General features: G+C 43.8%; 1 protein-coding gene across 2 annotated transcripts in view; it reads left to right on the top strand.

Annotated features, from left to right (window-relative positions):
* Positions 1 to 12,423, top strand: part of ZCCHC10 (zinc finger CCHC-type containing 10) — a 212,357-nt gene that overhangs the window by 112,953 nt on the left and 86,981 nt on the right. For both annotated transcript variants that reach the window (XM_069652486.1, XM_069652487.1), the window contains exon 3: positions 10,407 to 10,445. In XM_069652486.1, coding sequence (XP_069508587.1) covers positions 10,407 to 10,445 — 39 coding nt within the window. The remainder of the gene's footprint in view (positions 1 to 10,406; positions 10,446 to 12,423) is intronic.

A 12,423-nucleotide genomic window follows, 5' to 3' on the forward strand; every position in this document is an offset into this window, starting at 1 on the left:
CATCTCAATATTGAATCTAACATAAAAACCTAAGCATTTCAATCGTGCGCTGCATGCTAGACCGAGACCAATGTGTGTGGCGCCTGATTGAAATCCTTAACAGTGGAAAATGTGGGGTGGTGAACCAAGAACTCGAGGACTATTGTATTGACTGGACTGAGTGGAGAGGGGAGGGCACTCACTTGTAGGAGGGTGATAGTATACATTCTAATGGATGTGTCCTCCCATGGATTCCTCATCTTTGATAGACTGAGATCCTGCTTGCAAACTTTTTTAACAGCAGAGGGCGTTGTGCAGCGTCAAGTCGTCCCTCTGTGCCTTCCATTCCCGCACTCTGACGTGAAGCACACTTGGGAACATTTCGACTCGCCTTAGCGATTCTTTTACCTATTTGAATTCTTCCGAGTATGTCTACTCCGAAGACTGGTTTTAAGAGGTGTGCAGACTGTTATTCGAAAATGTTGATCACAGATCCACAGAGGATATGCCTCTGGTGCCTTGGTAAGGAGCACAAAGTGAGTGCGGCTCCCGTCAGTCGATGACTAGCAAGGCCTTCAAAGATGGGAACAACAAACTCGCCCTAGGTTGGGCAGTCTCAAAATCTCTGTCTACTCCTTCGAAGAGGAAATCTTCTGACGGTGAGAGTTCATGGGACAAATCATCTGAAAGGCATACAAAACTCTCAAAACACTCTAAGCGTTCGATGTCCTGAAGAGATTTGCGTCATTCTTCGTCCGCGTCTTCTTGAAGGAAATCAAAGGGACACCATTGTTCTTCGTCTTCTGACTCCCCGCCGACAAGAGACAAGCATGTTTCCCAGATGAGACGGCCTCGGCAGCCGATTGGGAGAAGTTCAGTCAGAAAATGATGGACGTCTTTTCAAAAGCGACTACTCGTAGTTCCTCTAATGACCCGAAAAAGGCTACCAATTCCACTGCACCCTCAAAAGCCAGCAACAAAATCATCAAAGGCTTTGACCTGCGTGCTTAAAAACCTGAGTCATAAGGCCTGCGAGATTCCAACTCGAGTAGCGCTAAAAGAACCTGTGCTACCTTTCCATTCAGCACGCAAGAATACCATCTTGGAAAACTGTCAAAAGCTAATACCAGTAAGGAGCTGGAAAAAAAGTAGACCATCTGCTATTGCTCCTGAATATCTCTCCAGACATCTGTGAGAAACCTGAGGGTATTCCCCCGAGTGGACCTTGAGAATCCCTTATTCATGTTGTCAGGGAAGAGCTGGCGCTCTCGAATCCCAACCCTGGGGGTGGACGAGCGAGGGAGGATCACCGGGGTAGAAGATCACCCGGGGTTGTGCTTGGAGGAATACACTAGGTCAGCAGCGGTATCGTACTGGGGGAAGAAGGACGACAACGCACCTGAGGCTTTTGTAGGCTGTAATACATTTACTCCTCTTCCTCCCGTTGAATCTATCTTATCCAGAAACCATCTCTCCCATAATCCATGCTACCCTGTGAAGTGGCAACGTTATGTTGCACAATTGAAGGCTGAACACATGTGGCTGAAACGCAAAGAAAGGCAGACCTGAGAATGAACCTTGAAGTAACAATAGCTGTAAAGTCAGCGATACTGAGTAACGGAGTGGACTGGCAAAAGGAAGTAGCCCACTCGAAAGTCTCTATGAAAGGTGAAACGCTTGTAGCGATAAAGTGAATGAACTCTAAAAACAAGGTGATCAGAATTAACCCAGAGAGAAGAGGAAAGTTAAAGGTGAACGTTTAACTTTGATGCATAAGACCGTGTACTACCCAGACTAGGAAGCACTGGGGCAAATAACAGATGAGTGTGAATTTGAAAACTACAAAGTCCAAGTGGTCCTGCGGAGGTCTGTAGAAAAAGCCACGCACATTTGAAAGTCTTCGGCATCAGGAAGCGGTCCGGCCCGACTGAGGGTGTCCGGAAGTGTAATAAGTTAGGGAAAGGGAACTCCTAAAGGAGGTGAATTAAGCTTGAGGAAGGGAACCCCTGCAAGTGTTTTGTTTTGCTGTGAAAGGTCTGAGCCCGGCTGAGGGAGACCAACGTGCACATTTGCTTTAAGGGGTCTGTGCCCGACACAGGAGGGCTGACGTGAACTTTATGGTTGACTATGTTTTGGAAATTGGACAGTAAGACTTTAACGTGGAAGATAAGGCGGGCCTCGATCCACGATTTGAACTGCCAGAGTGTCATCGTGCCTACAGGGACCACCTTACTCCGTGCTGTCCAACATGGGGAGGTGAGCTGACTCGGCCACATTTATTATTTATATTTGAACACTGACTTTCCTTTGCATACATATTCTCCTTTTCACACTTTTTGCATGAGATACAGGGCAGGCATTGGGTTTGCTAGTATAGGCCAGTTTTGATTTGACTGACTCAACTAGTACAGTTTTATTTATTATTTGATGGTCGACACTACTCCCATCCTAGCTATTGGGCAAAGTAGGGTTTTCTCCAACCCCATTGAAACTTCAATAAAGGTTTTACAAATTGTACCTTTTTTGTCAGTGTCATACTTGTGATACCATGCCACTGATGCAGGTTAAATGTTTTACCAATGTGCCCGACCAAGCATGAGAAGTGTTATGTGGCTAGACTGGCCTACATTTTATGAATGTAGGCCATTCTAGCCACTTAATAACACTTAACAAGTTTGCTTTACCCTTGATGCACAATAAAGCTTCTTTACCATGCATCAAGCAACCACAAAATTCCATGCCCCTACACCTGTACATTTGGAGGTGGTTGCTGGCGCGCACACACTCACACTTGCACCCACGCATTGACACAACATTCAAATAACTCCTTGCATGCACGCATGCATAAAAACACACACACGCGTAACTGCTCACAGCCTTCGCATGCACCAGTGCTGCCATAGGGAGGACTGATGGCCCTCGTCTTTGCAATGTCTGACTGTCAGAGCGTCCACACTATTAGTGCAAAAATGAGAGGCGGTGGGGCTGACACCATACTGCCACTCATTACAACGTGCTACATTGGTTGCACAGTCCAAATAGCTCTGTAACAAACAAAAAGTCAAATGTGTTGCGGGGGAGACGCCCCTGCTCAGAGGCAGGCACCACAGTCCCCAGTGCAAATAAAGCACGCTGGAGACTGTGCTACCTGCCACTCAGATGAGGGGGTGCAATAGTGTGGTGGCCTGCCACTGCAGGGCATCCTCTTAGTGTCTCTGGGCCAGCATTGCATAGCGGGTGGCATCACCTGCTCCCTTGGGCACCCCCCCCTACTCCCCCTAAGAGACAGGGAGTGGAATTTGTAATGGAGGCCTATTTTATTTTATAATGGTCTTACTGATCTACTTTTCTAATGTACTTATGCTTTTAGTGTTGCTTTATAGTTGATCGAATCAGATTGACAAGGTCATGAGCCTGTAACCCGACTTGCTCCGAGTCTAGGCTGATGACATGCATTCTCTTCTATGGTTTATTTGGGTAGCCTTTACATTGGATATGTGCTGTGCCTCATCCCCTATGAAATCCCAGATGTTGTTTGTAGGCTAGAGGGGGGTATATCATCTCTTCCGTCAGGTGCATGTGTAGAAGGTCTTGTCTGATTTCCTGAACCCCCTCTCACAACTGCCCAGTCTCGGGAAATAATAAAGGAAAAATTACACATTAACACTACAAGACCAGGATTGGCAGGCACAAAACGTGATGTTTAGATTAGCCTGAATTGACCCTGTAAATGTAAGCCCTGAAAGGCAGTGCTTTGACGCAGCTTGCTGAATGCATTGACGAGCAGATTATATGCAGGCGGAATTTGCGAGTAGAGCTGCCCCAAGCTTTCAGTCCTCTCACCTCTGTGAGGGGACTGAAAGCTCGGGTAAGAAGCAGCAACAGCTATTCTTATACATTCTTGTATTCTAATACAAGAAGAGATTACAGGTTATCTCTAGTCCTAAAAAGTAGCCGAACTAGTAAAAATATCAATTTAAATCTTTTCTTCTATATTTTGAAGCTTAAATAAATCCTTTGTTACCCATTTTTCACATATGGCTTTTTTACACATACCTTTCTTTTCCATTGTCTTTAAAAACCAAAGGTAGCCATGATGTATTTTTCTAGGCTTTTAACTGGCCTCTGATATTTGGAGAAACGCTAACACGTGGTATGTGTCAAGACTTGGCAAAGCACATTTCATTTCAAAACCTATGTTCCTCCTTGCAGTTTCCATAGGCAAGATAAGTAGAACCGCCTTATGCATTTGCATTAGTGCAGGGGCATGCTGCCTGTGGCTCGGCATATGTTTTGGACTACAGATCCCATCAGACCCATGCAGCATAATCAATGGTGAGCGGTCATGGGAGTAATTGAACAAAACATCTGGAGAGACCCAAATTGCAGACCCATGCAGTATAGATGGAAGGGAGGAATCCAGTAGTGCATTTCAATTATTTTACCTTTATTTTTAATCCATGGTTTTAGATTATTTTTTAGGCCATTGCCCTTAGAAACCATGGTGATCTGATGTTTTGTTTTTTCAAACCCTTTCTGTTTAACGGGTTTACAGTGGTTGGAATAACTTCCACTTCCTACTGGCTCACCAGACCTCTCGGCACTGCTGTGAACATATTTTTAGCTTTACTATGACATTTTAGGTGGCTACACACATTGGTTGGCTACATGGTTTAGCTTTTGAGAAGGCAATCGTAAAAGTGTAGGATGCGAAGAGTATTTGCAACTAAATTATTGGTAATATTCGGGACTATTTGTTTGACTACACTATTTTTTAAAAAATGTGTTTATTTATAACTCAACATAAATCGATCGAGCAGTCCTGCTTTAGCTGCCGTGACCTTCTCAGCGATCAGAATGTCCCAGAGTTTGACCCAGCAGATGGTCATCAAGTGTTCATCCGTGGATTTCCAAGTGCGGGCCACCGTGATTTTGGCTGCCAGCAAGAACTGGGATACTAGGGCAGCTCTCCTCCCTGATCTCGGGTATACGTCTGGTAGCAGGATCCCCAGGAGGACTTGCTCAGGCGTGAGCGGAATGGCCACCTGGGTGACGTCCTTTTATAGTGGCTAGGCAGTGAGTCCAGAACTCCTTTACTCTGGGGCAGGTCCACCACATATGAAAGTATGATCCTGGGAGGCCGCAGAGACGCCAGCGGTGAGGGTCCAGGGTCTGTTGGAAGTGATGGAGGCGGAGGGGGAGTGGGGCTAATACCACCGCAGGAGCAATTTAAGGGCGCACTCCCGGTTGGTAATGCAGCGGGAAGCTGTGCGCGTTCTGGACCAGATGTCCACCCACGTGTGGTCTTCTATGGCGTGTCCAAGGTCGTCTCCCATTGAGACATATAGGAGGGCCTGGAACTAAAGGGGTCATCCTGTAGCAGCGTATAGAGGGTTGAGATCTTTCCCCGGGCCGGCAGGTCGCTCACTGTTAGCTCTAGTGGAGTAAGGGGTTGTGTGGCTGCAGCCCGGGTCTGGGGGTGGGAGCACTGACTACACTATTTTAATGCTCATTATCACAGCAAGAGAATAAATATATAGAAGTGCTAAATAAGAGAGCATTCTTTTTAGGCGTTCTGTTTGAGTATACAGAGGCAAGTGAAAATGTCTGTTTTAATAATACAGTGTAGGTACGTTATCAGTGGTATTTAATGTTACTCATTTACACAAGGGTAATAAGAATTGGTTTCTAGATGTTCTGAGGGTAGGCCCACAACAATTTTGTCATATGACTGTGAAACTATCAGGTGTTCTGGGTAGTTGTTAGGGAGAATTCTCATTCTATGGCTAATTCCCCTTACCATAGAGTCCCCCAGCAGCTTTGCTGGATTTGAGGGGTTTATTTTTTTCTCCTGCTAAGAGTGAGACTCTTTTTTTTTCCCACTCTTAGACAGATTGCTAGTGCGTGTTTAAGGCTATCTTGTGTGCTTATGGTCTGTTTTTTTTTCACCCTCATAGGAATCATCTTTTTACATGTGTGGTACACAGCACCCTCCATGCTGTACCACAAAGGTGTCGTAGCGACCCCCAAACATAGACTCCATACCCTGGGACTGACTACTGTCACCAAGGGCATGTAAAGTCCCCATTGACTTTATTAGTTAATTCTTATGAACAAAACCAGTACAGCCCATCTTACTATGGAGGTACTGGGAAGGGTTAATAGTTTCTCCCTAGTGTTCATTTTCGAGGGAGTTCTTACAGTCCCTCTCTCAAAAGTTTCTGGCTGGTGGCAGTGGTTACTACCGTAAATATTCGACCGCAAATATTTCCTTATGGGATTTTCCCATTGTTCGAGGCTACCACATTTACTGACAGCCTCTAACATACCACCGGTTTATTTTAATATTAACTTTGCTCTGGTAGGTTTTTATTGCCAGAACTTCGATTTAATTTCTTTCTCGTGTCTTTCTCTATAGTACTAACCCAGGTCAGGGATCCTTTGTTCGTCCTTTTGGTGAGCTTCTGCACAGAAGCCCTCTTCTAGGCGCCACTGAGTCTGGGGTAGACAGCATGTGTGGGAGGGGGAATAGGCACCCTGGCCAGGATTGCCTATGCAACCCAAGTCGCACTCTGCCCTGATAGGCTGGGGGGTTCTCCCGCCAGGAGAGCCACCCCACTGTGTGAGTGACAGCTAGGCTGTATGAATGGGGGTCTTGCTGCATAAAAGCAGGGTCCTGAGGACTGGAGGACAAGACTTTGCCACTGGAACTAAGAAGCCGAAGAGGAGCAAAGCCAAAGACATCTGCAATGACTCAACCACCGGTGAAGCCCTGCTGCAGATCCTCACCGCTTTTCTCTGACGACTCGAGAAGATCTTCACCTGCAAGAGTCTTCTTCCTTTGAGCTGGTGGGGCCAACCAGTTTGCCAATCGCCTTCCAGGACCTGCCTTGGTCGAATCGCCAGTGCCAAGCACTAGGAGACCGGATAGCCAGGCACCAGTCCACCCGGACCGCGATTTAAAGGAGCATACCTTTTTATTTGTTTTGGCAGCACCGCGGCTGGTTTCATCCCTGTTCATCCCTGGGCAGTGCAGTGCAGTTACTCGAACCTTCCTCCACGACAAGTGCCTCTCTTCCTCTGCTGGATCTCCTGAACTGCAGGAACTGCCAGGAACTACCGCCACCACAGGAGCCTCTTCCACTTTTAAGGTACATTGTTCTGCCAGGCCTCCCTTTTCGTTGGGTACTGCTAAAGGTGTTTTAAATCCTTTACTTACCTACTGGGTTGGCCGCCCCTATCATCTAACATTGTCTTTCACCTTCTGCAACCGCCTTTTCAAATAGTTTAACACAGACTTGACTGCAGCTACAAGAACACTTTGCCCTGTACCACTGACTCTAGCACAGGCCTACTTCCTCTGGCTAAATCTGTTACAACTGCCTTCTCTAGATTGCTTCTCACCTAGAAATGTGTTGGTGCACCTAACTTTTATAACCATTTTTTCCTTCCCTCTTTTTAAAGTTGTGAAGTGCCATTTTGCTCGGTTTTCACCTCCAGTATTATACATGCTAAAGTACTGCCTTGCCTAACTTGTTCACAATCTTATTGGGAAGTATTGCTGGTGTGTTTAAGAGTATATTTATGTATAACTTGTCCTTTCCCTCCCTTTTGAGAAATTGTTAGAGTGCCATTTCTGCTGGGTTTACACTGTGCGGTTTTGCTCAGTTTTCACTCTTGCTCAAACTTGCCTTGTCTACAATTTAAATAGAGAGTTGTGTATCCTTTTCTTGATGGATTTAACTTGCTTTTATAATAGTGATTTGTGTGTGAACATCAGAGTGTGTAAAATAAATATATATATTCTTTTTGACACAAAGCTTTGGTCAGTGTTTCCTTGTTCCATAGTATTGTAGTCCTAATGTGTAAACCCTGAATACTGCACATCTCTCCCTTGAGATAAGTCTGACTGCTTAGCCACAGCTACCAACTAAACCTGACTGATACCAAAGTGGATTTATTGCATATACCTCTAGTCTTAATCTTCTGTAGTGCTCCCTAAGGGAATTGCACAGGATTCTGCCTAACAGTAGTGATACAAAGTGGAGAAGTCCAACTGTCTTCAGAGCCTTTTGGTTGGTATAGCAGTATTGTATTGTGTTGTATTGTACTATATTTGTTGTTGTAAAGGATGGCACATTCAAAGAGGCTCACCTCGAAAGAGGTATCAAAGCTGGACAGTGTTTTAACAAGAAATGTGAACATTACTATACAAGCTAGATATAGAGCTTTAAAATGGACCATATATTTTAGTGTCCGAAGTAAAAAAAAAAAACAAAGATAATCCTGGTGTGAGCAGACATCAAAAACTTGCTGATAGGATAGACCATGGGTACTCATTATGAGGCCCTCCAGATGAATCGTCATTGAAGTTGTAGTCCAAAACATCTCGAGGGCCACATTGCGAGTAACGAAAACCATGAATCATTCTGGCGCAGAGGGACGAGAGCAGTGATGGCTTCGCCTCAGAACATAGTAGGTTGAGATGATAAACCCAAAGGGCCAACCAGGAAAAAGGAAGGAAGAAAAGGAAGTGGCATTTGAGGTTTCACGGGCCTTTGCTAAGCCCAAGATCAATACACTGCCCCCAAGAATTCAGTAGTTCACAGGCTTCTGAAGAGATCCCATTCAGTAATGGCAGCAAAGGTAAGCCTGTTAAAGAATCAAAAATAGTCCCATGTAAATGTGAGCAAATGTGGATCTAACATTCACAGTTAGGCATGAAATTGGTAAAACAGCTGAAAATTAGGGGTTAGTCTAGTGCAAAACCTGCTATAGCCTCAGGTGGGTGTTTTGACTGCCTCTATTTATTTATCCATTTATTTCAGCGCACAAAGCCCCTAGGCATCTAGGCGCTAGTTACAGAAAGTGCATGGTACATTGGTGAAGTGCAAGAGTTAACCTATGGTTACAGATATAAAAAGGTGTGTGTATACAGACTGGCAAAGCCTCGCCTCATGTTACAGGGGCTACATCAGGCAGCATATGTGTCAGATAGGTGCGATTTTGCAGGCTGGCCTCTAGGTTGAAGGTTAGGCTCCGGCAAGCGGTGTAGGATGAAAATCATGGCAATCTCAATGGTTACTCGAAATGAGTGATAAGACAGAGACTAGCATCTTTGGTTGCAGACTGCCGGTTTATTGCACTTCTGGTGGCAATACCCCGAACTGCAGAAATAATGGGTGGTGATTCTTGGAAAGATGAAAGAAGGTTAGGTGCGCACACCTTCTGAAGGACGCAGCAATATATTTGTTGTATGAACAGTCCAAGCAACATTCCTGCTTACTCAAAGATCAGGCGACTTGATTGCCAAGTAATTAACTGAAGGCAGCAATGATATTGATAGGGTGGTATTGAAATCCATGCACATCCCAGAAATGACAGATTGGCATTCGGAACAAAATGTACAATAATAATTAGTGAAAAACAGTCATTCGCCTTGTAAAGAGATTTAAAGTTGCTTCTCTCAGTCTGGTGTCCCTTTTTGGAACGTTAAGTTGCTCAATCGGAGACTTCTCTTGCAAAACAAGCCTGAGAGCTGATTGTCTGTTAAATGAGTTGAGCTATTATTCAGTTGGTGATGCTACACAGTACGTTATGTCCTAACCACATTGTCCAAAGCCTTCCTTAATGACCCTCCAATCTTTGCGCAGCACAAAAGGGAACATTTTCTGGTACCAAAGACCCTTTTTCGTATTTATTAAGAACATGTTTTTGTCTTTAGTACTCTCCTCTTGGTGGGAAGGTTAGAAGGTTTGTGGAAGCTGTGGTAAGGTTCTTTTAGATGCATATATTATTCAAAGCTACCATAGCACATGCTTATTTTGGCAATTGTTTATGTTGCTGTGACTTTTATTTTATCTGTGAACATTATTTACTTTTATTTTATCTGTGAACATTTTAAAATAAAGATTCAGGGTTCAAAATTGAGAGGAGCTGGGAGCTATTTAGCTCCTGCTTGTAGCGTAGTAGAGCCTGGTGAGCTTGGCACCAACGGCCACCAGGAGAAACCTTTGGCTCCATAGAGCAACTTATGCTGAACAAACGGAACTAGGTGAATTTAATTTTGTGCATTTGGACAATCTACAAATAAGCATTAAGACACTTCTGTACAACGTTTAAAGCTTTACAAGTACTTAATAATGGACAAAACTATATATTAGCGTCTTATGTGATAGTTAGCTTTGGGGAATGCTACTGGCTTCTCATTCCACATTGGTAGCTCCTGGTCACTGGTTAATGAGGGCTACTGAGGAGCAACTTTTAACTCCTGCTTATCCAATCTGAATTTTGAACCCTTAAGATTACATACAAAAAAGAGTCAGATTTCGGACATTGTCTCTCTCTCTTTTGCTGTCATTTAGCAAATATAATCTTTGCTTGAAGATATTTAATGTTATTTATCATTTGTTTCTTTTTTCCACCAGCATAGGAGAAAGCACCGCAGAAAAAAAGATGAAGAAAAGGTATTGAAGAAGTTAACTGCAGCATTTCACCTGTATGCTTTTTGTTTAGTAGTGTGTGTTTAAGTTCCCAGAATAAGGTGTTGCTTCCCTTTATTAAGTTGTTTGGGTAACTGCCCACTTTGAAGTCTATGGGTCTTCAAAGGCTTATTCAGTATTAAAAATATATACATAATGTGTTTGAAACACATTTCAATATTTTATATAGAATGTGTATACGTACAGAAATCTAGGGCAGAATTGGCACTTCATCTGAGTGAGGTTCTCTGTGGGCCAAGGAAGAGGCTGTGCCCTTCTCTACAGTCCAGCCATTTGCATATGTTCACACACTACATGCACGCATGGCTGCACTGTCGAGATGTGCAGAGCTTCTACATTGGCCCTTAGAGAATATAATCTCTGAATTCAAAAATGTAGGCCCAATTTGGTACTTCATCCGTGAAGTACCAATTTTGCCCTAGATGTTTGTATTCCAATATACGCATATTGCACTGTTTGCTCCTCTCGCTCTTGCAGCGGGTGCCAACAACCCAACTCAAAAAAGGGTGTGGGGTGTGGGTGTCTGTGTTATCAATTTATACAGTTCAGTCACAGGGTTATTCAACTTCTGATACTTCTTTCTTTGTTGACTATTCTGTTTCTTCCTTGTGCCTTTCTTGACTTATTTTACTTCTAGTTATCCTTCTCTTTTCCCAAGGTAATGTTATTAAATACTTAGGGCTCTCCTCTTGGGTCTCTGGTCTTTGGTATATAATTCAGTCTCCGGTTTCTTTTTGGTCTTTCCTTTTATTCTCTGTTTCAGCCTTATCTTCATTTTTTTTCTTTTTTATGATACCTCTCTTCTTTTAATTAGACCATCTTTGGTTCTGTTCCGATATGAATATTCCAGTCTTGAGGCATGTTCACTCTTATTTTGTATTGATAGTATGTGTATCCCCATAATGATTCTCATTCACTTAATCAAATGTCATTAATACATGTTTACTAGGAAAATTATGTGCACTCCAATAATGATTCGTATTCTCTTCTTTAAATGTCAATGCTTTATCTTGACTGGAACGAGGAAGAGTTTACCAGTAATGATTCTCTGTACCCCTCTTGGGACTCCTGCTTTCCCAGTTACCTGCACTGTTCAGGGATAACTTCACTGGGTTTATTGTTCAGAGCAGACCTGCTCTCCGGTTTGTCAGGTTGGCCTCTCTAGATTCTTCTGCTGCTTTTTTTCATGTTGCTGCACAAACGGGTTCTTCAGTATCCCGTATGCCGGTAGGTTCCGCTTTAACATTAGCGGAGTGGAATCAGCTTTGGTCAGTGAGCCTCTGATCCACGAATGCTCTGTTGTGGTCACACCACCACTCAATTCTCTGAGTAAGGATGCCTTGCACCCGCAATGGTTTCTCCCCTCTTTCTGGTTTGCCAACACTGCGGGTCGACTTATGCAGTTTGCTTCCACTGGGCAACACAACACAGCACTGTTGGGCAGAAACCTGCGCAGTTCCCTTAGGGACCACTGCAAAAGGCTTAGGACTACAGGTGTTGGCAGGAAACCCAATTGGTAGCAGTCTGTGCCACCCAGATTTACCTGGTAGCTGTGGCTGAGCAGCCAGACTTCTCTCAAGAAGAGTTAGACAGTATATAGAGTATACAAAATAGGTACAAAGATACAGTAGCACAAGTGAATACTGAAAAGAGCTTGGGTATAAAAGTATATAATTATTTATTTAAAAACACACTTATAAAATACACTAATATGGCAAGCAAGTTCAAACACAGTCACTATCAATATATACATACATCCCTGATTACTTACTGAACAAGTCTTTGTTAAAACACCACTTATTTGCAGACAGAGGTGAGCGCTTAACCTAAGATGGCACTCCAGTAAGTTAGTTAAAAAGGGAGGCAAAAGGTAGAATTAGGACAGCACAATACCAGCACTTTTTAAAAGAACCACAGCAAGTCAGAAAAGGCAGAGTCTACT

Source organism: Ambystoma mexicanum, chromosome 3p (genome assembly GCF_040938575.1).
Source record: "Ambystoma mexicanum isolate Mex_15411 chromosome 3p, UKY_AmexF1_1, whole genome shotgun sequence".
Taxonomy (NCBI): domain Eukaryota; kingdom Metazoa; phylum Chordata; class Amphibia; order Caudata; family Ambystomatidae; genus Ambystoma; species Ambystoma mexicanum.